This window comes from Equus quagga, unplaced genomic scaffold (assembly GCF_021613505.1).
Source record: "Equus quagga isolate Etosha38 unplaced genomic scaffold, UCLA_HA_Equagga_1.0 220_RagTag, whole genome shotgun sequence".
NCBI classification, from domain to species: domain Eukaryota; kingdom Metazoa; phylum Chordata; class Mammalia; order Perissodactyla; family Equidae; genus Equus; species Equus quagga.
The window spans coordinates 1,045,800-1,071,551 of record NW_025799647.1 but is presented as its reverse complement, the minus strand read 5'-3'; the positions used below and the strand labels follow the sequence as shown (position 1 = coordinate 1,071,551).

The following is a 25,752-nucleotide window of genomic DNA, read 5'->3' as shown; positions in this document are numbered from 1 at the left end:
TTATAATATCCTCTGACAATATTTTTTCCTGTCTGGTAGATTTGTAGGGATGGCTCCTTTTTCATTCTTGACATTGCTTATTTGTGCTTTTCCCTTTTTTTGTTGATTACTCATTCTATGGGTTTATCAATTTTATTAGTCTTTTCAAAGTACCAACTTCTGGCTTTGTTGATCTTTATTGTATGTTTGTGTTCTAGTTCATTGATTTTTGCTCTGTCTCTATTATTTCTTTTCTTCTACTCACTTGGGTATAATTTGCTGTTCTCCATTTATTCTTCAGCCTACTTTAATCTGACATCCTACCGTACTACTCCACTGACGCTGTTGAAGTTGATGGCTTTGTTGTTTTCTAATCCAATGGACACTTGTTTGGACTCATATTATTCTAGCTCTCAAGAGCATCTGCACAATTCCTACGCTAGACACTCTCTTCTTGGCTTTTATGCCCTCACATTCTCCTATCTCCTGTCTTACTGTTCTTTCCTCTTTTTCCTTTTCTGGTCCCCCTTCTACCTGACTTCTAAATACTGAGATGGCTCAGGCTTGGTCCTTCTGTGTCCACCCCAGAGACTGCAAACTCAGATTCCTACGAGGTCCAGACAGAAAATGTAAATGAAGGATGTAGAGTGATTGTTTGCATTTTGGGATACATAAGAATATTCTTAAATTTCATAAAGAAGTATGCTCCTTCACTTTTTCTTTAAACACAAGGCCTGTATGATCTATCTTCCATTTTCCTAGTTTTGATAGAGACAGAGATATTGAGAATTATTCCTTTGTATTGGGAAAACAGTGGTGTACAAATAAATGAGAAATGAAAAATGATAGTTGGCTTCAGTGTTTAGAAGACATTCTGGTGAATGAGAGAATTCATGCCTTATATAAAAGAGGAAGCTGCTGTACGTGTTGCCAGATTGTCCACTTCTTTTAAGAAAAACTTGGAATATAGATTTTAAGAAAATGTAAACTCTACTAATTTTTAAATTCTGGCACAAGTTTTTAAATATATGGAGACCAAAAAATAATATTTAACACATCTGTGGGTTAGCATATGGGTCCATGGACCACTAATTTATGTCCTCTAATCTACATTCTTTGCCTAAGTGATCTCATCTACTTTTATAGCTTTAAATATCATCCATATGCTCATGACTCGAAATTAGAACTCTAGCCTTTTTTATCCACCTGCCTCCTTGACGTCTCCCCTTGAAGGTCTAATAGTCATCTCAAACTGAACGTGTTCCTAACAGAACTCTTGATTTTTCTTCCCAAACCTGTATTATCCCTAGTCTTCTCTGCCTTTAAGATTAAAATCAGGGAGACATCCTCCCCACTAAGGGTTTTCTAACAGAAGTGATATCATTGAAAGTCAAACACACAGATAGGCAGGTATAGTATGTTGTTTCTTTAATGCCAAAATATATGGAAATTCAAAGAAGTGGTTATGGAATGCAGGAACTAACACTTGTTGCAAAATAGAGGCATGGTTTCCAGATCCCGTAGAGTTACCGTGGTGATGTACAACTATGGATAACTCACCTGCACAAAATGAGGATGCTGCCATGTTTTAGAAGCTGTTATTGCCTTTCTCCTGGGGAGGTGGGGGTGGGTATGTTAAATATCTTTTCTTTTTTTTTAAAGATTGGCACCTGAGCGAACATCTGTTGCCAATCTTTTTTTTTTCTTCTCCCCAAAGCCCCCCAGTATGTAGCTGTATATTCTAGTTGTAGGTCCTTCTGGTTGTGCTATGTGGCACGCCACCTCAGCGTGGCCTGATGAGCGGTGCCATGTCCGTGCCCAGGATCCAAACTAGTGAAACCCTGGGCTGCCAAAGTGGAGCGCACGAACCTAACTGCTCAGCCACGGGGCTGGCCCCAGATATGTTAAATATCTTCCTGGCCCCTGTCTCTTGCCTGATTTTTTCTGGAGTTTCTGACTACAGACGTCCTTGCTTAACAGGTACAAATAATTGATGCAGTAAAGAATGTATGAAGTGAAGATTACTTTCCCAAGAGCATCCTTCTGCAGGCCCAGGCTTCAGTCCTGCCTGAGGTCCACTCCCTTTTCCTTACTACTAACCCCTCTCTTCCCTTCCCATTTAGAGAGTATTACCAGAGCTATCTTCAGAATAGATTTTGCACCCGTCTGCTTCTCCACATCTCTACTTTCTCCCTAGTCCAGCCTCAAGTGTCTCTCGTCTGGACGTTTGCAGTAGCCTCCTGACTGGCCTCCTCTTGGACTCTTGTGCACCTAGAATCTCTTCTCCGTACAGTAACCAAAGTGGTCTTCTAAAATGCACATCAGATCATGTCAGTCTTCTGCTTAAAACCCTCCCATTGCTTTGATAAAACCAAGATGTTTTACTTACATGTTATTAAGGACTTACATGCTCTGGTCTCTCTCAACACCTCTGATTTTGTTTCCTGTTTTCTTCCCATCCTCTTATTACTTTCTAACCTCATTGGGTCTTCATTCTGTCACTTGAACAAGGCAAGCTCATTCCTGTCTCAAAGTCGTGGTATTAATTTAACTAATAGATAAACTCCACAGACTAGGGGTGCTCATTAGTTAACCTGTTCCAGCCTGGAATATGGCCCCAGATCATTCTTTACTCTCTGCTGCCATCCTGGGGTCATTTAAAGAATCACGGGCTTTTCCAGAAAGTTTTATCAGCTCTGGACTTTTAAGAATCCTGAAGCTAAAATGGATTATCCACTGGCCCTTAGGAAGGAGGATCTCTAAACCAGTGCTCTCTAAGTGAATCACTGAAATACAGAAAAAGTGTTAGAAATTTTGTCTATAAATGATTGATCGCATCATTCATTTAAAATTCTTACTTTTGTATATATTTAATAGTGTCTCTAACACATCAGTATATAATTTATAAGTCCATATGCATATATAGTGTATGTCCCAAATACTTTTTATATGAATTGACTAATCAAAAAAAAAATCAGAAACCACTGGATTAAATAATGCTAATGAAATTAAAATGTCATTTTTTTCCTATTAGATATAACATTGGTAAGCCAAGGGTTCCATTGTTTTCCATGAGTAGTAAGTGATGTCAAGGCTAAAAGACATTAGAAAGCAAAAGGGGATGGGGCTGGCCCCGTGGCTGAGTGGTTAAGTTCGCGCGCTCCGCTGCAGGCGGCCCAGTGTTTTGTTGGTTCGCATCCTGGGTGCCGACATGGCACTGCTCATCGAGCCACGCTGAAGCGGTGTCCCACATGCCACAACTAGAAGGACCCACAGAAGAATATACAACTATGCACTGGGGGGCTTTGGGGAGAAAAAGGAAAAAATAAAATCTTAAAAAAAAAAAAAGAAAGCAAAAGGGGGAAATATGAGAAATAAATATAGATTTTTTTTAAGCCAAACTGACTGTTAGAAGCATTATTCTTCCAATTACACGTTCAGTGTAAATTTGGTATCTAGTGGAATCATAAACATTTGGATTCCTAGTGGGAGAAATTTATGATACATTGGATCTTAAGCACAATCCAGAAACAGTGTTAAAAAGACAACTTACCTATCTCTGTGTCTCTATTTATTTAATGTATTTTAGAAAATGGAACCTGACTGAAAAGATGTACAAAGATCCGGCCTTAGGAATTCACAGTGAGGATTATGTCAAATGAGCAGTGCTAAATATTGGAAGTAGAGATTTACAGCTTTTTCTTGGAGAGAGCTGGTATCACAGAGGGAGGGAATTACTCATTTAAAATGGCAGTTTGGCCACATCTCGATGAATTGGTATATAATAGAAGCCAGTAGTCAAGTTTTTTGTAGGTCTTTTTCACCTTGGCCGAACCCCAAGAAACAGACACATTAGAGATCAAACTGGCACGCTTTCACGGGAGGATGCGGAAATGCCCTCACTGATAGAGCAGAGCCTGAGCGGGGGAATCTTGGGGAATTGCGGTTTTACTTGGCACTAAAGTAGAAGCCCTCCTGAATTTTGTTTTTAGCAGCAACTCTTTGTGATCTTGACTGTTTCCCCTCTGTGATTTTGATCACCTCAACTGTGAAATACCTCTCTTCTGAGTACTTGTAAACTATGTGTGAACCACTCCTTCGGTATTTACCATGTCATCTCTACAGGTGTGAGCTTATGTGTATCATACTCCACCTATGAGGTTATAATCCTTTAGGCAGGTCCCACCTCTTCTGTAACTTTATATCCAAGTGGCGCCTGGTGCAGTGCCCGGCGCACTGATACATGGTGGTGAGAGAACTGGTTCTTTGAGGGGCTGTCCTGGACATTGTAGGATGTTTAGCAGCGTTCTAGCCTCTAACTACTAGATGCCATTGTACCCTCCTCCAAGTTGTGACAATCAAAAATTTCTCCAGACCTTGCTGGATGTCCCCGGGGGTGGGGGTAGGGGGAGCAAAATCACTCTTGGTTGAGAACTATTGTTCTAGAGACTGGGAAATTCAGTTTCTAGTGCTGAATTTGCCATTCTCTCTCTCTGTGTTTGGGCAAACTGCTACGGTTTTAGGCTTTAAATTTCCTCTCCTGAAAAATGAGGATTGGAATTTATTGGATGCTTAACCTGGGTTTGGTGGATCACTTTAGGGAACCTTTAATTAATGTGAATTTTGTATGTAAATTTTTCTGGAAATAACTTCCTTGGCTTTCACCATTTTCTCCAGTTTATTACCTCACAAAAATTAAATCTAGATCAGTTAATATATAAAGTTTTTTCATTTCTTAAGATAGAAGGATCCTAGCTTATACACAATGTACATTTTTTCTTTTATGAGCAACATTTGTGACCATAAAATGCTGAGAAAGCACTTTGTGCTCCTAGGATTTTATTATATTGGCAATACCACTTATTTATAGTACTGTATTTCCTACCTCTTTTTAAAAATTGGCTCTTGAGGCAGTGATGATGAGGTAAATGAGATACTAGCGCCTATGTTAGGGAGTTTAGATAATGAAAAGAGTATGTTTCATTTGGCATTCTACTCCGTGGCCTTTTAAAACCAGTATGTTTCACATGACTCTGCCAGTGCGTACCCCAGCGCTCTTCCGTGCCAGCTGGTCCCTATTTATGCACTGCTCATATTTCAGGCTCCTGTTTGGGCCTTCAGTAACCTTTGCTTAGGCTGCTGCTTGACTGAGTCTGTTGCGTTTGTTAACATACGCTCATCCTTAGGTTTGAACCACAATCCGGTTAGCTGCTCACTTTGGGAAGTTAAGGAAGTACCTCGTAGACTTTTTTGCCAGTTTCGTGTTGTGCTTGGTGCTGTGTTACAGTGTGAACTCTGGCCGTTTTCCTCTGTTGCAGGTGAATTTGGAAGGCAAAGCCAGTCCTCTGTCACTCCTTCAAATGGCCTCCCCAAGTGGCTTCTGTGTCTTGGTTCGCTTGCCCAAGCTGGTCTGTGGAGGAAAAACACTACCAAAAACGTTACTGGACATTTTGGCCGATGACACTATTTTAAAAGTTGGAGTAGGATGTTCAGAAGATGCCAGCAAGCTTCTGCAGGACTATGGCCTCGTTGTTAAGGGGTGCCTGGACCTCCGATACCTAGCCATGAGGCAGAGGTATGGTTTGTCTGAATGCTGGAATTCCTGTCCTGTGGGGAAGATATTTTAGCAAGATTTGTAGATTACTGAGACTCAGTAATACAGCATCTAAAATTCTTTAGAAGCCTCGAACCTTCTGAGATGCATATTTGTGAGGAAATACTCTAACTTCTGAAAAAACTTTAGTTACCTAGAATTGGTCTTTTTAGATGAAACGTTAATAAGGTGTCTCTGTAAGCTACAGGTTATAAACTGATGGCCCCACTGGCTAAATTAGAGCTGCAGATGTTTTGTTGTTTTTGTTTTTTTCCCATATGATATTTTTTGGAAACTTTAGTTTAAATACAGAAGATTTAATGTAAAAATCTTTATTTCTAGCTTCCCTTGAAAAATTAGATGATTTGACTACATGAGGTCAACGGTTTTAGATGGCAACAACTGGCTGGGGAGCAGCTGTTCTCTTTAGATGAGCATGCTCCATTCAACTTGCCAGAGTCCCCACCTCTCCCATTGCAACCCTGGCTCACCCTGCTTTAGGCCAAAAATGATAGTAGACCTAACCCTTTACTGCCAGGAAGAGAGATTTCCCTTCCCCTTGGAATTCTGTTCCTGTGGAAATTCTGTTCTACCTTTTCTGTTAGGGAGTCACAATTACCTTCTCGTGTATGCATACAGGTCCTTGTTTTAAGAATGTGGACTGAAACAGCCTCTTTCCCTGCCTTAAATGACACGTTAAAAGGCTAGAGGATTTGATAAACTAAGAAGGCCTGATTAAAATCTGGGTTTACCATAATCTTTTAGTATGAAATGAAATTTTAGCTTAGTAGTTTGGCTAATGTAAAAATAACTCATAAATAAAGTATCAATTTTTTTCAGGTAACATTAAAATATTTACTGTATTTAAAATTATTAACCTTTCCAGTTTGGATACCTTTTCTTTCTTTTTCTTGCCTAAATTTGAAGTATTTGGAGTCTAACAGCAAAGGCCACCTGTCATCAGACCCTCCTCCCTCTGGCACCGCCTCCCCGGAGGCACGCACTATTACTCTCTGCTGTTTAGGCGGTGTGCGGAGTGGCTAGATTGACTCTGGAGCAGACTGTGTGGGAGGGAGTCCCATCTGCCACTTACAGGCTGGGTGACCTTTGGCAAGTTGCCAAACCTCACTCTTCTTCAGTTCCCTCATCTGTAAAGCAGACGTACTGATGTTCCCACTTCACAGGATTGGTGTGAGAATTGAATGAGATCAGCTATGTAAAGGACTTAGCAACAGTGTTTGACATACAGAGAGTACTGTGTAAATTTCAACTATTACGTCATCATCCTCATCAGCATCACTACCACCTTCAGCACCATCATCCAATGGGTTTGTCCGTCCAGATCTTCCTATGTAATTACAATCCTCTCTATGAATATCTAGAAATTAGAGGTGCACTGAATTCTCTGTTTGGCTAAATGCAGAATGGCCAAGTGTCAAAATAAGAATTGGGCCAAAGCTAATATTACCATGAACTTCTTTAAAAATAAGAATGAAGCATTTATCAGCCCTTTCAATTTTTAATGAAATTTTATTAAAATTTAAAATATTCTTATTTTATTATTGAATACTTTAGTAGTAAAATTAAAGTTTTGTGACATCATAGTGTAAGAAATGTGATATTTTAGTGCAAAAGTTATACTTAGCCCTCTTAGCTATAGGTTGCTCCTGAGGTTTGCCGTAGGTGTTACCTTCAGCTGACTTTGGGAGGGGGCACAGTTGTTCTTTGGTAACACTGTTTTCTTTTCTTCATCCTATTTATATATTTTATTATATGTTAACTGAAGATGATTTATTATAGAGGTTATGGTATATGATTTTGGAATCTTTCCTAGTGAAACTTTGAAGTGGCAAAAGTGGTGTCTTGTTTTTAATTCACCCTCAAGAAATGTGAACCTTCCCAAATATGACATTTAAAAAAAGATGACCTAAATGGAATTAAATACACAAAAACTAAGTACTGTTCTTCAATGAGGGTATGATTTCAAAAGTTATGGAATATCCATGCCTGAAAAATTTCACAGCTATTTAAAAGAATGAAATAAGGACCTTTGTATTTACTGTCGTGGAAGGAGGTCTCTGATACATTAAGTGATAGAGAAAGTTGTAGGACAAAAAACAAAACAAATATCAAAAAACTCTATCTACTTCTCCATCTAACCATCTGTTTGTGCCTAGAAAAAGCCTGGAGGGGCCCCAGCATGCTGTTAGGAGTCATTATTCCTGAGGAGTGGGGAGTGGGACGCAGGGCTTTCACTTGTCACCCAGTATGCTGCTTTATTGTCTGAATTTTTAATAATAAGCATTCATTACTTTTGTAACTTCTAATAAAACAAAAGAAAGTTTTATGTCTTCCCCAAATCCGTAATTGCCATGAATTGAACCAAGACCTTGTGTATTTTACCTAAGTGTGTCTGGATCTTTTTTTTTACTTTTTGGTCAGTCAGTGCTTTTTAGGGGTGATGAAATCCATCAGTTTACTAGTTGTTTTTGTAAGGGAAGACTTCCTGTTCTTCACTGTTATAATGATTTCATTTCCTGCTGTACCTGAGGGAATCCTGCCTGTCGTAACGCTGACAGGGACCTCCACCCCCAACCTTCCTGCTCTGAAACTTCTCGTCTCTTGCTGGGTACCAGGAAGTCAGCTCCACTTTTGTAGACCTGCTTGTTCTTAACATGTTTATCTCTTGTTTGGAATCTCCAAGCCTTGACAAATTGATTTTTTTCACCATCCTGCAGCTATTTTAATCAAAGTATTTGAAGAGCAGAAAGGTTATTATTTGTTTTTATTGTACCTTCACCCCCTCAGTGAAAATAGCCTTATTTTTCAAATTTGAAAAGTAATACATGATCACTAGCCAATTCAAATATATGAAAACATAATGGAGATATATAATCACCTCAAATCCCAAATGTTAGTGATGTTAGAGGTAATATCACTATTAGATATTAGAGATAATATCACTAACATTTGATGAATATCTTTCTAGTATGTCTTTGTGCTTCCTCTCTCTCACATACCTGGAATCGCAGACCCACATTTCTTATGTAGTATTGTAGTGTATGTATTAACAGAAAGCAAACACGTTTTCTTTCACAGTCTGTTTTTACCTGGTATGTCATGGACATCTTTTCACATCAATATAGATCCACTTCCTTAGTTTTAGTAGCTGTATGGAGTTTAATCAGTCTTCTGTTGATGGGCATTTAGGTTGTTTCCAGTTCTTTGCTGCTATAAATAGTGCTGCAGATAAGATTGTTTTATATACCTTTGTCCTTAGGATAAATTCCTAGAAGTGGAATTGTTGAATCAGAGAATTGTCATGTTCAAAATTTTGATAGCTATTTATTGTTAAACTGTTTTCATAAGGGTTGTATAAATGTAAAGTTCACAAATTTTAGATTAGACTGATTCTTCATGCTCCACCAATAGTGTAGATATTTTAAAAAATCTTTACAATCTGATAGATCAAAAAATTATATATAATTTTTATTTTATGAAGTGTCTAGTAAGATTGAATATCTATCATCTGTTTATTGGCCTTTTCTGTGTCTTTTTTGATTTGCCTGTAGTCATCCTTTGCCTATTTTTCACACTTGATTTTATGTATTTCTTGTAGAAACAATTTGCTCTGTAATGGGCTTAGCCTGAAATCACTCGCTGAGACTGTTTTGAACTTTCCCCTTGACAAGTCCCTTCTACTTCGTTGCAGCAACTGGGATGCTGAGAATCTTACTGAGGACCAGGTACTTCTTATCAGAGTAGTGGAAGAATGGAAGAGCCATTGCTTGTGAAGTATAATTGTTTTTAAAATTCTAATTCTAAAATATGATATAAGTATTGGGCATAGATGCCTCAAAGTAGACTCATTGTCTGATGATTTCCAAGATAACTGGTCTATAATAATGTAGGTTCCACTTAAATAAAAGGGTAAGAGTCTCTATTCTATTTTATTTTTTTGAGCATTTACTATATGCCAGGCATTTGAGAACATGTTATTTTTTTATCATGAATGCAAGTGCATAATTTAATAAGTCAAAGTGTTATAAGACTTATAAGAAACAGTAATTCTCGGCCTTCCTCCCACTGCTCCTGATTGCTCTTCCTTCTTTAGAGGCAACCAATTTCATTTGTTCCTGGTAATTACCATTATATTTTTAAATTACATGCATATATTACTCTTTGTGTTTTTTTTGAGGAAGATTAGCCCTGAGCTAACATGTGCTGGCAATCCTCCTCTTTTTGCTGAGGGAGACTGGCCCTGAGCTAACATCCGTGCCCATCTTCCTCTACTTTATATGTGGGACACCTACCACAGCATGGCATGCCAAGCAGTGCCATGTCCACACCTAGGATCTGAACTGGCGAACCCTGGGCCGCTGAAGTGGAATGTGCGCACTTAACTGCTGCACCACTGGGCTGGCCCCAACTCTTTCTTATTTTGTATATTATCTTCTGGCTTCTTACTGTGGAAGACAGGATTTAGTACTCTTGCAATTCCTCTGTCCCCAGACAGATACTTATTCCCTTCCTCATGCTCCCGATATGGGTAAATCATCATTTTTATCAGATTAATATCTACTACTTAAATTGGTGTTATTTATAGCTGAGCCACATAGTAAACTGCAGTTAAGTTTTTTTCTTATACAACTTCTTGTTTTCCCGGGAGTGATCACTGGTGTTTCTGGTTGCGTAGTTTTCTGTGTGCCTGTGAGCTCTTTCAGCCCCAGACTCTGGAACAGAACTGTGATCTCCTCTGGGCTGGTTCAGGCACGTCAGGTAACTTACTCATTTCCCTTCCCTTGGAGCCAGCCCTCCTTGAGCCCTCTGTCATCCTGCTCCTCTCAAGGCTGATGGCACTCCAGCCCTGCTGCCAGCTCTCATCTTGGAACTTGTGTTTACCGTCAGCCTGGGAATCCCCTTCCCTTCTACAGTAGATCGTCTGCTTTCTGAAGGCCACATCTTTTTACTTTTTTGTAAAAAGCTTCCTGAGAAAGGGAGCATGGGAAGTTAATCTGACACCCTGCATGTCTGAAAAGATATTGATTTCCCTCTCTATTAACTGAGAGTTTGGCTGAGTGTAGCATTTTAGGGTGGAAATTATTTTCCTTCAGAACTTTGAAGGCAATGCTCCTTGTCTTGTAGCTTCCAGTGTTAGTACTGAGTGTGTGACTTGTTTTTCTTTCTGGAAAATCTTCTCTTTATTCTTAGTTTTTAAAATTCATAATGATATACTTTAGTGTGGGCCATTTTTCCTTATTAGAATTCAGTGGACCCTTTCAATCTGGAAAGCTCACGTCTTTCATTTCAGGAAATTATTCTCGTAATAGTTCTTTGACGGTTTCCCTCCCTTTTGTTTCTAGAACTCATTTTATTTGGATAGTGGGCCCTCTGAAGTGATCTTCTGATTTTCTTAGAAAAATATTTTCTCTCTTATTTTCCATCTCTGTATTTTTTGTTTTACCTTCTGGGAAATTTTCTCAAGTTTATCTTCCAATATTTCTATTATTTTTAATTATTCCTATCATATTTTTAAGTTATGAGAGATCCTTCGTCTTCTCTGAGTATTCACTTTAAAAATAACTTCCCATTTTTGTTTAATGGGTATAATATTGTCTGTTATCTTCGAGTATTGAAGATTTCTGAAGTTTTCTTCTGCTTCCTGCATTGCCCTTTTTTCCTCTGAGTTTCTTATTTTAAATGTTTGGTTTGGTCTTTGTCTTTTGTGTTAAAGATTTTTCTCAAATGTTTAAATCCTCAGCTGTCCAATCATATTTAAGGAGAAGATGTTAAACAGCTGATTGGATCCATCAACTGATGAATGAATAAATAAAATATGGTGTAGCCATACAATGGAATATTATTCAGCAATAAAAAGTATGCGTGCTACAACATGGATGAGTCTTGAAAACATTATGCTAAGGGAAAGAAGCCGGTCACAAGACCTGACATGTTGAATGGTTCCATTGACATGAAATGTACAGAACAGGCAAATCTGTAAAAACAGAAAATAAATTAGTAGTTGCCTATGGCTGGGATAAGTGGGGAATGACTGCTAATGTGTATAAGGTTTCTTTGAGGGGGTGATGAAAATGTTTTAAAATTGATTGTGGTGATGATTGCACAATTCTGTAAATATACTAAAAACCCTGAATCCTGCAACATCTGTAAAAGACATTTTGGAGATAATTGGAGACGTTAGAATAGAACTGTATATATTGTATTTTGTCAGTGTTAACGTTCTTGGGAGTGATAATGGTGTGATGATGTGGAAGACTGTCTTTGCTCTTCAGAGATACACACTCAAGTATTTAGAGATTGTGTCATAATAGCTGCAACTTAATTTTGAAATGTGTTCAGCCAAAAAAACAAGTGTTTGTGTGGTATCTACGTTATAAAGAGATAAAGTAGATATTGACAATTATGAATGTCAGTTGTCATTCTTTTAACTTCTCTGTGGGTTTGAAAACTTTCAAAATAAAAAGTTAGGGAGAAAAAGTTGATTGCTACTAAATTTGTGATCCATGTTATTGTGAGAATTCAGAATTTCCAAACATGCTTATTCATTCTTTATTTTTAGAATATTTGTTGTGTTCATTCTAATTATAAACATGCTTAATGAGATTTTAGAAAATACAGAAAATATTAAATCTGACATTAAAAAAAAGTGGATTGAAAGCACAGCATATATGGCAAGGGCTTTTGGACGAGTGGGTTTAACTATCAGTAACTGTAGATCATAGTCAAGTGTCAGTAACTAAGTCTTTTCTCTCTGGTTACTCAGTTTCTCCAGAGATGAATCTTCTAGTCTTCTGCCCAAGAGGTATAAGCCTCACAGCCTATATTCTGGTAGCTGAATAGGGGAAAGGTCCTGGTAGTCTCACCATTCAGTGTATAGCCTTTCCCATAATCCTCCCTTTTTTAGGTGACACTTTGCCTCCAACCTCCACCGTGACTGGTATTACTAGGTCCAGATCCTCTGTGATTTAGCCATTATATGACTTAAACTTGTCAAAAACCAACCTCTGCACACTAAGTAAAACAAAGGAAAAAGATGAGTTTGTTGCAAGGGTTTTGACCTGCAAGCCAGGAAACTCGAGGCTGCAGGAGCGATGAGTTCCGAGTTGCTCACAGACTAAAGGATTTCTATGGGGTAGATGCAGAAGTTATTTGGCTTTTTCAGCTAACTGGTTCCCTGGCGGTCTTCTTCCTTATTCGGATCAGGGTAGTTGAGACGGGGGAACAAAGAAGAAAAAGCGTGAACAGACTCAGTGTTTGGGGATTGGCTGCTGTCCTCCACTGATTTCTAAGGGAAGCTGTAAATTCCTGCAGCTCATGTTAAGTAAAGTTAAGTTTCATTTTCTTTAATATGCCTGCATTGGCCAACTCCATTTTGTCCCTGACATGAGTGACTCCATTTTAGTTTTGGTTCTACAAACTTTTACTCTTTTAGGTCAGAGAAGAAGTAATTGCCTGGCCTTGTGGGGTAAAAGAGGGGATCTGGGGTTGTAGGTGTTCTTTATGGAGACGTTCATCTTATCCTCCTGTTTCACCCCTGCTTGTATCCTGCTTTCACAGATGGTACCTGTGCTTCCCATTCCTTATGCTTTGCCGTTCTTTGTGGCTCTAATTAATTTGATTTTTGAATTTTTTGCTTACCACTCCCTATGGGCCGAGGTGTCAGCCTTCTCTTGTTTGCTGAGTCAGTTACCACTTGTTCATCTTTCCAAAACATTGTTAATGGGAAAAGTTAGCAATAGTTATTATTTTAAGGGGAGTTCCGGGAATCACATCTGAATTTGTTTTCTATAGCTGTTTCTGGTTTGCTATGACCCAGAGAAAGTTACTTCTTTGTGTCTGGGTTCGTTCATTTGTTCCTTCTTTTCTTTTAATAGTTTTATTGAAATATAATTTACATACAATAAAATTCACCCATTTAAAGTGTGCAAATCAATGGATTTCAGTGTATTTACAAAGATGTACAACCATCATCACAATCTAATTTTAGAGTGTTTTCACCACCCCAAAAAGAAACTCCATACCCATTAGTGGTCACTTCCCAACCCACCGTCTTAACACACAAGCCTTAGGCAACCACTAATCTACTCTCTGTCTCTATAGGTTTGCCTATTCTGGACATTTTATATAAATGGAATCATACAGTATGTGGCCTTTTGTGACTGGCTTCTTCACTTACCATGTTTTTGTGGATCGTTCATATCGTAGCATTTATTGGTACTTCATTTCTTTTTATTGCTAAATAATACTCCATTGTATGGATATACCACATTTTGTTTATCCATTCATCAATTGGCAGAGATTTTGGTTGCTTCCATTTTTTAGCTGCTATGAATAGTGTCACTGTGAATATCTGTGTCTAAGTTTTTATGTGGACATATGTTTTAAATTCTCTTGGGTATATACCCAGGAGTGGAATTGCTGGGTCATTTGGTAAATTTATGTTTAACTGTTTGAGGAACTGCCAAACTATTTTCCAAAGTAGTTGCACCATTTTATATTCCCACCAACAGTGTATGAGAGTTCCAATTTTCTCTATCCTCACCAATGCTTGTTATTGTCTATTTTTTGATTAGAGCCATCCTAGTAAACATAAAGTGGTATTTCATTGTGGCTTTGACTTACATTTTCCCTAGTGAGTAATAATGCTGAGCATCTTTTCATGTGCTTATTGGCTGTTTGTTTATCTTCTTTGGAGAAATATCTATTTAGATCCTTTGCTCATATTTTTGGTAGGTTTCTTGTCTTTATATTGTTGATATATATATTCATTCATTCTGGATACTCGTCCCTTATCAGATGTATCGTTTATAAATATTTTCTCCTATTCTGCAGGTTGTCTTTTCACTTACTTGATAGGGTCATTTGAGGCACAGACGTTTTTAATTTTGATGAAGTCTAGTTATTTCTTTCTTTTGTCACTCATGCTCTTGATGTCATAACTAAGAAATCATTGCTTAACCCAAGGTCATGAACATTTACTCCTGTGTTTTCTTCTGAGAGTCTTATGTTTTAGCTCTTGTACTTAGGTTTATGATCCATTTTGAGTTAATTTTTGTGTGTGTTGTGAGGCTGGGGTCCAACTTCATTCTTTTGCATGTGGATATCCAGTTGTTCCACCACCATTTGTTGAAAGTGCCTTGATTTTCTTACTGTTCGAAAATAATTTGTTGAAAAGCACTCTGAACTCTTCACACTCAACCACACTCTTTTCCTGTGGGTGACGACTGCTGATAGACATGTAGATTGTTGGGTCTAGATGGAAAATGTTACCCAAACTTGTTTCATTCTAAAAGCATAAAAAAATCTTCACTAGTAGTATGATTTACTAGGCTTGGTTATTAAAGGGGAATTAAAGGAATTTTAATTCCTTGCACCCTTTGTTGGGAAAAGCTTTTAATTATAGTTTTGACTACTTTTATTTATGACCAGCTTGCCTGTGACCAGTTGCTTGGGAGAATGACTCACCATTATTAAATAAAATTCCAGAAATGGACTCTTGTGACTTTGCTTTGAGGCTCATGTTTGAAGCTGTTTTCAACATTTTGGTAATAAGTATGGCAGGTTGTTTCTGGTTGACAGTCACACAGGCCTCTTAATGAATGTTGGTTTCAGCTGTTGTAGACGATGACCATCCCCAAAGGGAAATTCATGTGTTAGTTGTCAGACCTGTGGTAACTACCGTACCCCAAATTTGAGAAAAATCTGTCCAGCAGGTTTGGTAGCAGAGAGAAAGAAACTTCACTAATTTATATAGATTAAGAATTTTGAGCCTTTAGAGTAAGTCATTACATTGGCTATTTTAGTTAAAAACATAGACAGGGAAATGTGAGGATTCATTATTCTATTTGATTTACTTTTTTTTTTGGGTGAGGAAGATTGGCCCTGAGCTAACATCAATTGCCAATCTTCCTCTTTTTTCTTGAGGAAGACTGTAGCTGAGCTAACATCTGTGCCAGTGTTCCCCTGTTTTGTATGTGGGATGCCACAACAGCGTGGCTTGATTAGTGGTGTGTAGGTCCACACCCGGGACCCAAACCTGTGAACCCCGGGCTGCCAAAGTGGAGCATGTGAACTTAACCACTACGCCATCAGCTGGCCCCTTGATTTACTTTTGTATAGTTTGAAATTTTTCGTGATGAAACGTTTTTAAGAAGCACATGGTGCCTAGGTTATTGTACATCTTGAATTAGAATCCTCAGTTGTCTGTATCTCTGTGATTGACTTTGAAGTTACTCTCTCTAGTTTGCCTTCCAGATTCCACTGATCTCTGACTTTTCTCTTCAGGTAATTTATGCTGCCAGGGATGCCCAGATTTCAGTGGCTCTCTTTCTCCATCTTCTTGGATACCCTTTCTCTAGGAATTCAACTCCAGAAGAAAACAGTGACTGCACTGGCTGGAGAAAAGTCTTGGAGAAATGCCAGGATGTGGTAGACATGCCATTCCGGAGCAAAGGACTTAGCAGAGTGGGAGAAGAGGTTACTGGGGAGGCGACAGAGTCTCAGCAGAAGCCAAGAAATAAGAAGTCTAAGATCGATGGAGCGATGCCAGGCGGCCACCAGGGGAGGGACCCCAGAAAACATAAAAGAAAGCCCCTGGGGGTGGGCTATTCTGCCAGGTAACAGCCATTCCCTGTCCCTTAGCAAGGCGGGGGCCCAGCCTCCAGCGCAAGGCCTGCTGCCTCACCTTGGGTGTGGGGAGAAGGCTGTGTGCTAAAGGAGCAGAGGCCCTCCAGGGGTAACTTCATTTTCTTTTTCCTTCAAGGGCATTTGGAGCTGTCTTTTGATTTATTTTCCTCCCTTTCCCCTTCTTTTGCTTTTTTATTTTTGGATAGTTGGAATGGAAACGAAGAGGCCTTAATGTAGCTTTGTCACTGACCTCGATGTGACCTTAGACCTGTGCTTTCCTCAGTTATAAATGAGGATGTAATTATCAGTCCTTGCTTCAGGCTAGCTGTGAAAATGAATAACATGAAGTGCCTCATACTTTTCCAGAGAAATGCAGCGTCTGATTTCTCATTCGTTTGGTGTTTGATTATTTAGATGGCATCCAGCTCGAAGCCAGTGTTATTCTCCAGCCAATGAGAATTTCCCTGTACAGCTTATGCTTCTACTGCAGAAAGTGACTAATAAGTACTTTGGAGTGGAAATGTGGTCTCTAGTAAAGTGCCTTTAGGAATTGGCTGATTAAATTGAAACGAGTATTGCGTATAAGCCAGAAATACATCCACGTGGCCCTCATGACTTTGACTGAATTTCTTCAATTTTAATTTACTTTGTTTAATCCAATGATTACTCCATAGGGCCGTCTTCTCGGTGCTCTCTTCCTGTTTTCTTTCACAATAGAACTATGTAAACACTACCCCACTCACTCCCTAATGTCCCAATCTGTAAATATAAAAACTAGAAATATAAACTGATTCCTTTTACTTCTGTTTCCTAGCCCGTTAAAGATAGAGGAATAAACATGGTTTCTTCCTATATTTGGGTTTTCTCCATAAATGTACGGTCATGCGTTGCTTAACAACACTGATATGTTCTGAGAAATGCATCTTTAGGCAATTTCGTCATTGTGCAAACATCATGGAGTGCACTTATGCAAACCTAAGTGGTATAGCCTACCACACATCTAGACTATACAGTACTAATCTTAGGGGACCACCGTCGTATATGCAGTCCATTGTTGACCGAAACCTTCTTATGTGATGCATGACTGTAACGTTTGAACTGAGTATTGAGAATAGCTTGGGTCACTCAGAAGAGAACATGGGAAGGCAACTGATACCTTGACCAATAGTTAGCTTTCAGTTTTAGATTTATTTTTCTCTTCCCTATAGAAAATCACCCCTCTATGATAACTGCTTTCTTCATGCTCCTGATGGACAGCCCCTCTGTACTTGTGATCGAAGGAAAGCTCAGTGGTACCTGGACAAAGGCATTGGAGGTTTGAGACTCAGCTGTCATATTTTGTCTATGGTTAGATGCATATGGGCACTGGCAGGAGTGGGGAGTGAGATAAGGGAGAGGGATGGAAAGAAGAAAGCAGAGAGACCTTAAGACACGTGGGACGGGGCTATTCAAAACCCGGAAATAGGGCCCGCCCAGTGGTGCAGCAGTTGAGTGCACACGTTCCGCTTTGGCGGCCTGGGGTTCGCCGGTTCAGATCCCGGGTGCGGACATGGCACCATGTGGCAAGCCATGGTGTGGTAGGCGTCCCACATATAAAGTAGAGGAAGATGGGCACAGATGTTAGCTCAGGGCCAGTCTTCCTTAGCAAAAAGAGGAGGATTGGCAGCAGATGTTAGCTCAGGGCTAGTCTTCCTCAGAAAAAATTAAAAATAAAAATAAAAAAACCCGGAAATAGTGAGCTCTGCCAGAACACAGCAAAGAACAGTTAAGGTGGTACTTCTTCCCTGGGGAGAGGTGGGCAGTCATATACTAACACTTCTTTTCTCTAAGAGCTGGTGAGCGAAGAGCCTTTTGTGGTCAAGCTACAGTTTGAACCTGCGGGAAGACCTGAATCCCCAGGAGACTACTACTTGATGGTTAAAGAGAACCTGTGTGTAGTATGTGGCAAGAAAGACTCCTATATTCGGTGAGTGTGAGATTGGGCTTCCCTGAGTGTCTGCCTCGGATGGAAATTGCTCTTGTGGCCACATGCAGAGCCTTCAGGGGCCTTGGTTAAGTCTGCCCACTGGGACTGAGAGACTTGTCCCTAGGGGGCATCCTCATTTCCCTGAGAGCTTCCACATTCTGCCTGGCCTTGCTCTAGTGGTCCCTACTCCTCCGAAGCCCAGTTCTTAGTTTCTGGAATGCAGCACTCTTCTCAGTAACGGTTCGCCATAAACAGAATGGTTCCCTTTTGCTCACGAAGGAACAAAGATCAGTTCCTTCAGAAGCCGCCTTTCTCTCTGTGTCCTATAACCCTCCCTGGAGTGGCTCACAAGCTTTCTGATCTTTGGTATCTGCGGTGAAGTATCCAGATGCCCTGAAGGCACACTCTGGAGTAGTCTGGGAAGACTATTCTGCCCCAGGGTCTCCTCGTGGTGAAGGTGAAGCAGCCTGCTGGGCCCGGGTGCCCAGACCCTTGGGCTTTCTCCCTGGCTTCTGTGGAGTGACTCACTGTCCTCCTTTCTCCCCTTGAAAAGTCAGACAAATTAGTTGTTGCTGCCAGAAGTTTTTCCTGAGAGCTTAGTTCTGCTTAGAAAATAATGGTGGACTTTGATGAACCAGGGAAATAATCTCAGAGGAAGGGATTCCTCAGATGAAGGAAATTGGCCTTTTCAGGTCACCAGGCTTCCAAAATTTCAGGAGTAGAGGTTACCTGCTACAGGCTTTGAGAGAGTTGTTTTCCAGATGTTAAAAGTTATTAGAATTTCTTGTCATTTCTTGGATGCTTTTCCTTCTGGGATCAGAGACTTCTCAAAGGTTGTTATGAACCTCTCCCTCCCCCAGCCCTCTACTGAAGCCTGATAGCAGGTGGTCTGTACCTACTTCAGGGAGAGAGAAACGTAAGGCCCTGGTACGTAGGTGGGCTGAGAGTAGACTAGGGAGGATTGCCTGTATGTGGTCTCTGTTGGGTTGTAGTGCCCGAGGCTTCTCAGTCACGTTCAGGCCAAGATCAGAATCCCAGTAGCCCACCTGCTAGTTCCATATATATTCTGTGTCATGTGCTAATGAGCACTGCCTTCTGGGTGGGCTTTTTTAGGAAGAACGTGATTCCACACGAGTACCGGAAGCACTTCCCCATTGAGATGAAGGACCACAACTCGCACGATGTGCTGCTGCTCTGTACCTCCTGCCACGCCGTCTCCAACTACTATGACAACCATTTGAAGCAGCGGCTGGCCAAGGAGTTCCAGGCCCCCATTGGCTCCGAGGAGGGCTTGCGTCTGCTGGAAGATCCTGAGCGCCGGCAGGTGCGTTCTGGAGCCAGGGCCCTGCTCAACGCAGAGAGCTTGCCTGCTCATCGAAAGCAAGAGCTGCTGCAAGCTCTCAGAGAGTTTTATAACACAGACACCGTCACAGATGAGATGCTTCAAGAGGCTGCCAACCTGGAGACCAGGTACAATTTACTGTTCTGGTCAGAGAAGGGATTGAGGAATAACCCAGTGACATTAACCCTGACTGCTCAGTGAGAACACTTGCCAGAAAGGGGCATTAGCCATTTAGGTGCAGGGCATAGCCTCAGGCTTATCCCTTTTAGTCTCATGGCTTCAGATACCTTGGGGATGGGATAGGACAACCTGTTTGAGAATTTCCTTTCCATAGGAGACTTGCCTTCTATATTTGACCCTTTTAGATCATATACTTATGGCCAGTCATTTCCATGATTAGCAGGAGCGTTCAAATGCAGTGGAGTTGTGCCTTATACATTCTATGCAGAAATAAACCCTCAAGTCGGCACATAAAATGAAAATAATAGTCAAAAATACCCTCAAATCTTTGAAGTTGCCAATGAAATGCGATGTATGTGGTTTTGTTTCTTACCTTATCTAGGACCATGAGAACTGAGATGGCTGGATTCATGTTTCCCATCTGACCTGCACTCCAGGGTCTTGGCCCACCGAATGGAATGTTGGCCAGACTTGCTGTTACTATTTAAATGACTTTTCTCCTTTTTCCTTCCTTCCTTGCTTTGTCCCTCCTTCCCTATGAGTATGTATTTGAATTCATATGACTTAACTCTGTTCCTAAATGGAAGTTTATGCTCCTGAGAAATGAATAGGTACATGGCTCAGATGATGAAGCTCTGGGCTACCTACTGGAGTTTTGCCTCCCAACAGTCACTTTTTCAATAGTATTAGGGGTTGAAATAATTGAACTAAGTTCACAAAACCCTGTTAGTGATGCTGGCTGCCTATAGTATTTTGTTATCAAAAAACCCAAAAAACCTTAATGTATAGCAGCAAATATTTATTAGACACATATTTACAGATATGCTAATCTGTCTAACCAAGCTAATAAATCTTGCATAAATTGCCTTAATTATGTCTTATAGTGACAGTATGAGGTAGGTTTTAGATTTCGTACTAGTAACTTCCAGCATTATATCCTGAATTTTAAAAATCTTTCAAAGTTAAAAAAATTATTATTGAATTTTATCCTTATAACTATTATATAAAGTTGTAGAATAGATGTTATTTGCCAAGTTTTATATTAGATATCCTGAGGTTAAAGTTAAGTAACTTGGGAAGGTCATATTAGAAATTAATGAGACTGGCTCCTTTAACCAATTCCCAAATGTATTTCCTCAAAGAGCTAAATTTCCCCTTTCAGCCACAGAGCTTTTTAACAAATTCATCCTGCTGGCTTGGATAGAAGGATGCTGGACTTCACTGTCTAGGACTGAGAAGAACAGCTGTTTGGGGAAAGATAGGCAAGTTAGTGGGATGCTCACAGGCTAAATAATAATATGTCTGCAGATCCCAGGGAATACTAACCCTGCTAGACTAGTCGGGGTCTTGGGAGGGAGGATTGAGAGTGGGGTGTGGATGCAGAGAGAGGAAGGGAGTCCGTGGGGCAGGGAGCTTCCTTGAGAAAGGTGATCTTTATCCAGGAGGTGGAAGCACTGTCTGCATGGTTTCAGAGCAGTTTTAAAGCCTCTCTGCTTAGCTAGGAAGGAGGCAAAGATTTGTCTTCCCGTTAAACAGCACTGGCTGCACAGCTGAGCAGCCATGGTAGCGTATCATCATGACTGAAACACTTCTCATGGATGTGGTTTGGCATTCTTTTTGTGAGAAAAGGCACTAAAGAAATGTACCACCTTGCGTTTTACATTGAGGTATTACACTGTTATGAAAAACTAGAACATGTGGGCCAATTTAACAGCCACATATAAATACTAAGTATGGCTCAGAATGAATAGCTTAAAAGAAGGGTGAGCTGGTAACTGGGTAACCCTGGAGTAAATAAAAGACCAACATTTTTCACCCATCATCAGTGAGACAGTAAGGCCTCTCTTGTTGGGGCTGAGCATTATTCAGTGGCCTTCCCATAAGTATAGCTCAGAATCCTGAAGTGCCTTCTGTTGGATTGTATGCAATTTGTCCAAACTATTTTTAGGAAAAGGCACATATGGGAAAGACAATGTTTTAAAAACATGAACCAACCTTTTAGGAGTCTAGCAGCCTCCCCAGATACCCTTGTGGAGGTGCCTTGAACCACAGCATGTGGAGCCGTGTGTGAGACTGTCCTGTGCTTGTTTCCCTGAGACGCTTTGTACTTGTGTCTTGGCAGGATTTCCAATGAAGGCTACGTTCCTCATGGGCTGAAGGTGGTGCAGTGCCATTCCCAGGGTGGGTTGCGCTCCCTCATGCAGCTGGAGAGCCGCTGGCGTCAGCATTTCCTGGACTCCATGCAGCCCAAGCACCTGCCCCAGCAGTGGTCAGTGGACCACAACCATCAGAAGCTGCTCCGGAAGTACGGGGAAGACCTTCCCATCAAGCTGTCGTGATAGGTGCTTTGCTCCCAGGTTAGGACCGCTGGGAAGCTGGAGCCAAGGTGGACAAGTCACCTCTTCCTCTTTTAATAGGTTTTTCCTTGTCAAAGCCTGGTGACACAACTCAGAATACTAACCCATACTGATCCCACGGTGCTTCTGGTGGAGCAAGGCTATTCTTTTAAGGGGAGCTTACGGCTTTGAATTTTAGTTAGGCAGAGTGAGAATTGCTTTTTCCTCCTTTTTTTATTTTTGTGGATGAGGCAGGCCTTGGCCTTTATTTAACTTTCCCTCTTCTGCTGTCCATGTGCAGACGACAAATGGAAGATTCTTCCTGAAGTGACTTGTCAGGACTCTCAGCTCTTTAATATGTTTCTTCCCCGCCCAGTGTGTTGGTTTATCTCAAACAGGGGCTGTCAAAAGATTTCAGTCCCATTAGGTTAGGAGGGGAGAAAACGTGCTTCCAAAAGCTGGAGAGGTGAACAAGGGGTCAGATTCATTTTCCCGGTTCAACCTCATCATTGTAAATTCTTTGGCTTATTGCTGTCCTGCAGCTCACCTGGTTGGGATCCATCCCTTCTAGGTCGCTTTCAGTTTGTTTCATGTGCTTGAAAATGCTCCCCTTTACATGTCCAGGACCAAAGCAGCGACTTCCTGCCATATGCTTCCACCCTAACACTGGGGGGAATCCTTTTCTGGAAATAGGCCTTCCACTTGGGTGGGGCAGAGAGAAGCATAAGCACCAACTCCTGATAGAACTTTGATGATTTGCTCAGCTTTTCCTTCTGTGCCGGTTGTGGTCTGCTTGTTGAATCCTCCTCCCAGAACTGCAAGGTTTGTAGCTTACTCCCTTTCTGAGAGGACGATTATCTTTTCTCAGAATCAATATCAGTTCCCTTCAGTGTTCCCTGTTCCATCAGATTTGCAACACTGGCCTCTTTTAAGCACTTACTTCTCTCCTGGAGTCATTTGGTCAGGTTGCAGTGTAAGGATTCCTCCATCTCCTCTCATGCCTAGGACGCCGAGATTAATTAGTACATTTAGATGTTCAAATAGGTGGTGTTTTATCTTTCAAAATGTGAGGCCACCAGTTTGATTATGAAATCAATTTATTAGTGATTAGTATTTTTTCTAAAGTAGTAGGAAAACTTTCTTACTTTACAAGATCTTAACAAGTTTAAAAAAGAATTTTTTAGCCAGAATCCATCAACAGCTCTGTTTTGGAATTGTGCCCAAGTTGGCGATGGTTGCTCTAACATTGATAAATAAAACTTCTTCTAAGCACAAAGCTCACTGATTGTAAATGTAAAACTTTTTTCTTCGTAACTTTATAAAATCGGTAAATATTCTTGGGGGAGGAGATATTTATCCTGCAGGTTCCTACACATGACGGTACCGTGGTATGTGTGCATGGGTATACCTCACACACACTGCTCCTTCAGCCTGTCAGCAGCAGCAGCTCACAAACTCATATACACGTCCTGCATTTTGTTCTCTGCCCTTTCATCGCCACTTGTCCTCAAACAGGCATTTCTAAACTAGAAATCCTTGAAAATGAATAGTACCAGCCATTTTGGGGACCGTGTGTTCAACGCACTATGTTATTCTGGGGCGTGTGTCTCAGTGGCTGTACTGCGTGGAGCCCACGTGGAGAACCGTGGAGATGGATGGGTGGTTGTCATAATAGTCAGGCTTGCCACAAGGTGGCACTCCTAGATTTTGTTTTATATTCATTCTTGAGAAATTAGGGGCTTTTACACATGGTTCCTGAACATAACTCATGACTTAAGTTTCAAAACTTGCGTAGGTGGTTTTGAGTCATTTTGATAACTTTACAAGAAAAACTTCTTCCTCTGAAACAAGAGAGCAAGGCTCTTCCTTTCTCTTTCTCTGTGATCTTCATACTAAGAGGTGAGAAACTCATAAGAAGTTGTTTAAGGTGCTGTGGGAAGAAGGAATGGGTTTTCCAGTAGAACTTCCTGCAAAGCCAGTAACACAGAGCCAGCAGCCAAGGTAGAGGGAAACTAGACTGTGGCACGTGAGATTTCTCATCTTTTTCCGAAGAGTTACTGTGTGGATTTGAATCTTTTTGTTCTCTGAGTCAGCCTTGGGCTTGAGCAGCCTTTTCCTAAGACTGACAGTTGCTGTCTAAATGAGATATTTTAGGGTAGGCAGATTTTAAAATAAATATTTTTTCTTGATATAAAAGTAACACGTGCTTATTAGAGACAAGTCTAAAGAAAGAATAAAAATCCATCTTCCCTCCATCTAGTGCAGAGCTAATCTTTGCAGGTATGTTTATGAATTTCCTTTCGGAATTTAAAAATGCATGTACAATATGTGTAATATTTAAACAGAATCTAGAGTCAGACATATATACACCATGATATCCTATTTTTCCCCCTCACTTACCATGGTATCACAAGTAATTTCCTGTGTCTTTGAATCTTTGAAAGCAGATTTCTAGTGGCTCTATCTTACTTTAATTATCCATTCCACCTTATTGAAAATTTTGGTTGTTTTAGATCCTTTGTTAATATCAGTGATGTTGTGATGAACTTTCTTGCGTATAAAGCTTTGACTATATCTTTGAATTTCTTTAGGATAGAATCCTAGGAATTGAAGTGTGAGGAGGGGGACTCACATTGCTGGAATGAGTGCAAATTGCTGTCACCTTCTAGGGGTTTATATCAAGGGCATGCTTCTCTTTGACACTTTAGCGGTGTCTCAGTGTGTTCACTGAGCTTCCACATGAGTGGCAGTGGGAGGACAGTGTCTTAGTGGAGCCCCTCTGAATGTGCCCTGATCACTGTGTTTGTAGGCTCAGAGTCTTCTCTCTACTTCCCTTCTGTCCCCCATCCTTTATTGCCTCATTTTCCCCTTGTAGTCAGTGTTTTTTGGAAATCCTATTTATTTTTAAAGAAAAATGTAAAAATTTTTTAATTAAAAGTAAAATAGAAGTTATAGACTTTTTGTTTCTGATAGACAAGCAATTAGTGATCTGCCATCCTACAGTGAACAAGGCACAATATTCCAGGATTTGTTGCCTCATAAGAGTGCAGCTATAAGTTACTTATTCTTAGCCATGTCACAGATAGAAATCAGATGACAAAATGTGTTCGGTTGAAAGAAAGCCATTTTAATCCCTCATTTTAGATTCTTAGGAACCCAGCAGGCAGAAGGAGCTTTTGCTCAGCTTCCTATTCTGCCTGTTAGTTTGGGGCCCTAACATTTGACTATAATTTAAATTCTTAGTTTACTTTGGCTCTCTGAGTTTTTTATTCATTCATTTATCCTTTCTTCCTTTTTATTCATTATGTCTCATCCTCATGAGAGGTATCACTTTTCCCTTAAAGGAGATAGTTTCTCAGTTTGCTAGTTTACTAATTATTATGTATTTTAAAAGGATCCCTCTTTCCGGTCTTTTGTCTTTTCTGTTGTTTTGATGGTCATTTTTAGAGTACCTAATCCTCAGAAACACAGTGAAAATCATTTGTTCTTGGATGAGATAAGCTAAAAGAGGGTGTAAGATTGATTCTTGTTATGACTGACTCTTGATTGAATGATATAAAAATAATACATAATCCCCCAAATACTTTGGTTTTGGAATTCAGCTAGTTTTCAGGTATTCACCTGTTTGGCTCCTCATGCTGGGGCTGAATGCCTTCTGCCTGTCCCCAGTCCTGGAGGAGTTTCACATCAGGTGATGGAACAGGGGTGA

At 40.3% G+C, this 25,752-nt stretch overlaps 1 protein-coding gene across 2 annotated transcripts in view; it reads left to right on the top strand.

Annotated features, from left to right (window-relative positions):
• The window catches only part of LOC124233769 (exonuclease 3'-5' domain-containing protein 2), a 47,067-nt gene extending 23,743 nt beyond the window's left edge, over positions 1-23,324 (top strand). The window contains exons 3-9 of one of the 2 annotated variants that reach the window (XM_046650955.1): positions 5,298-5,554; positions 9,192-9,318; positions 15,878-16,209; positions 17,428-17,534; positions 18,050-18,185; positions 19,299-19,655; positions 21,830-23,324. In XM_046650955.1, coding sequence (XP_046506911.1) covers positions 5,298-5,554; positions 9,192-9,318; positions 15,878-16,209; positions 17,428-17,534; positions 18,050-18,185; positions 19,299-19,655; positions 21,830-22,046 — 1,533 coding nt within the window. In that variant the 3' untranslated portion in view covers positions 22,047-23,324. The remainder of the gene's footprint in view (positions 1-5,297; positions 5,555-9,191; positions 9,319-15,877; positions 16,210-17,427; positions 17,535-18,049; positions 18,186-19,298; positions 19,656-21,829) is intronic. The other variant, XM_046650956.1, reaches the window with a different exon arrangement.
• Positions 23,325-25,752: the final 2,428 nt, after the last annotated feature.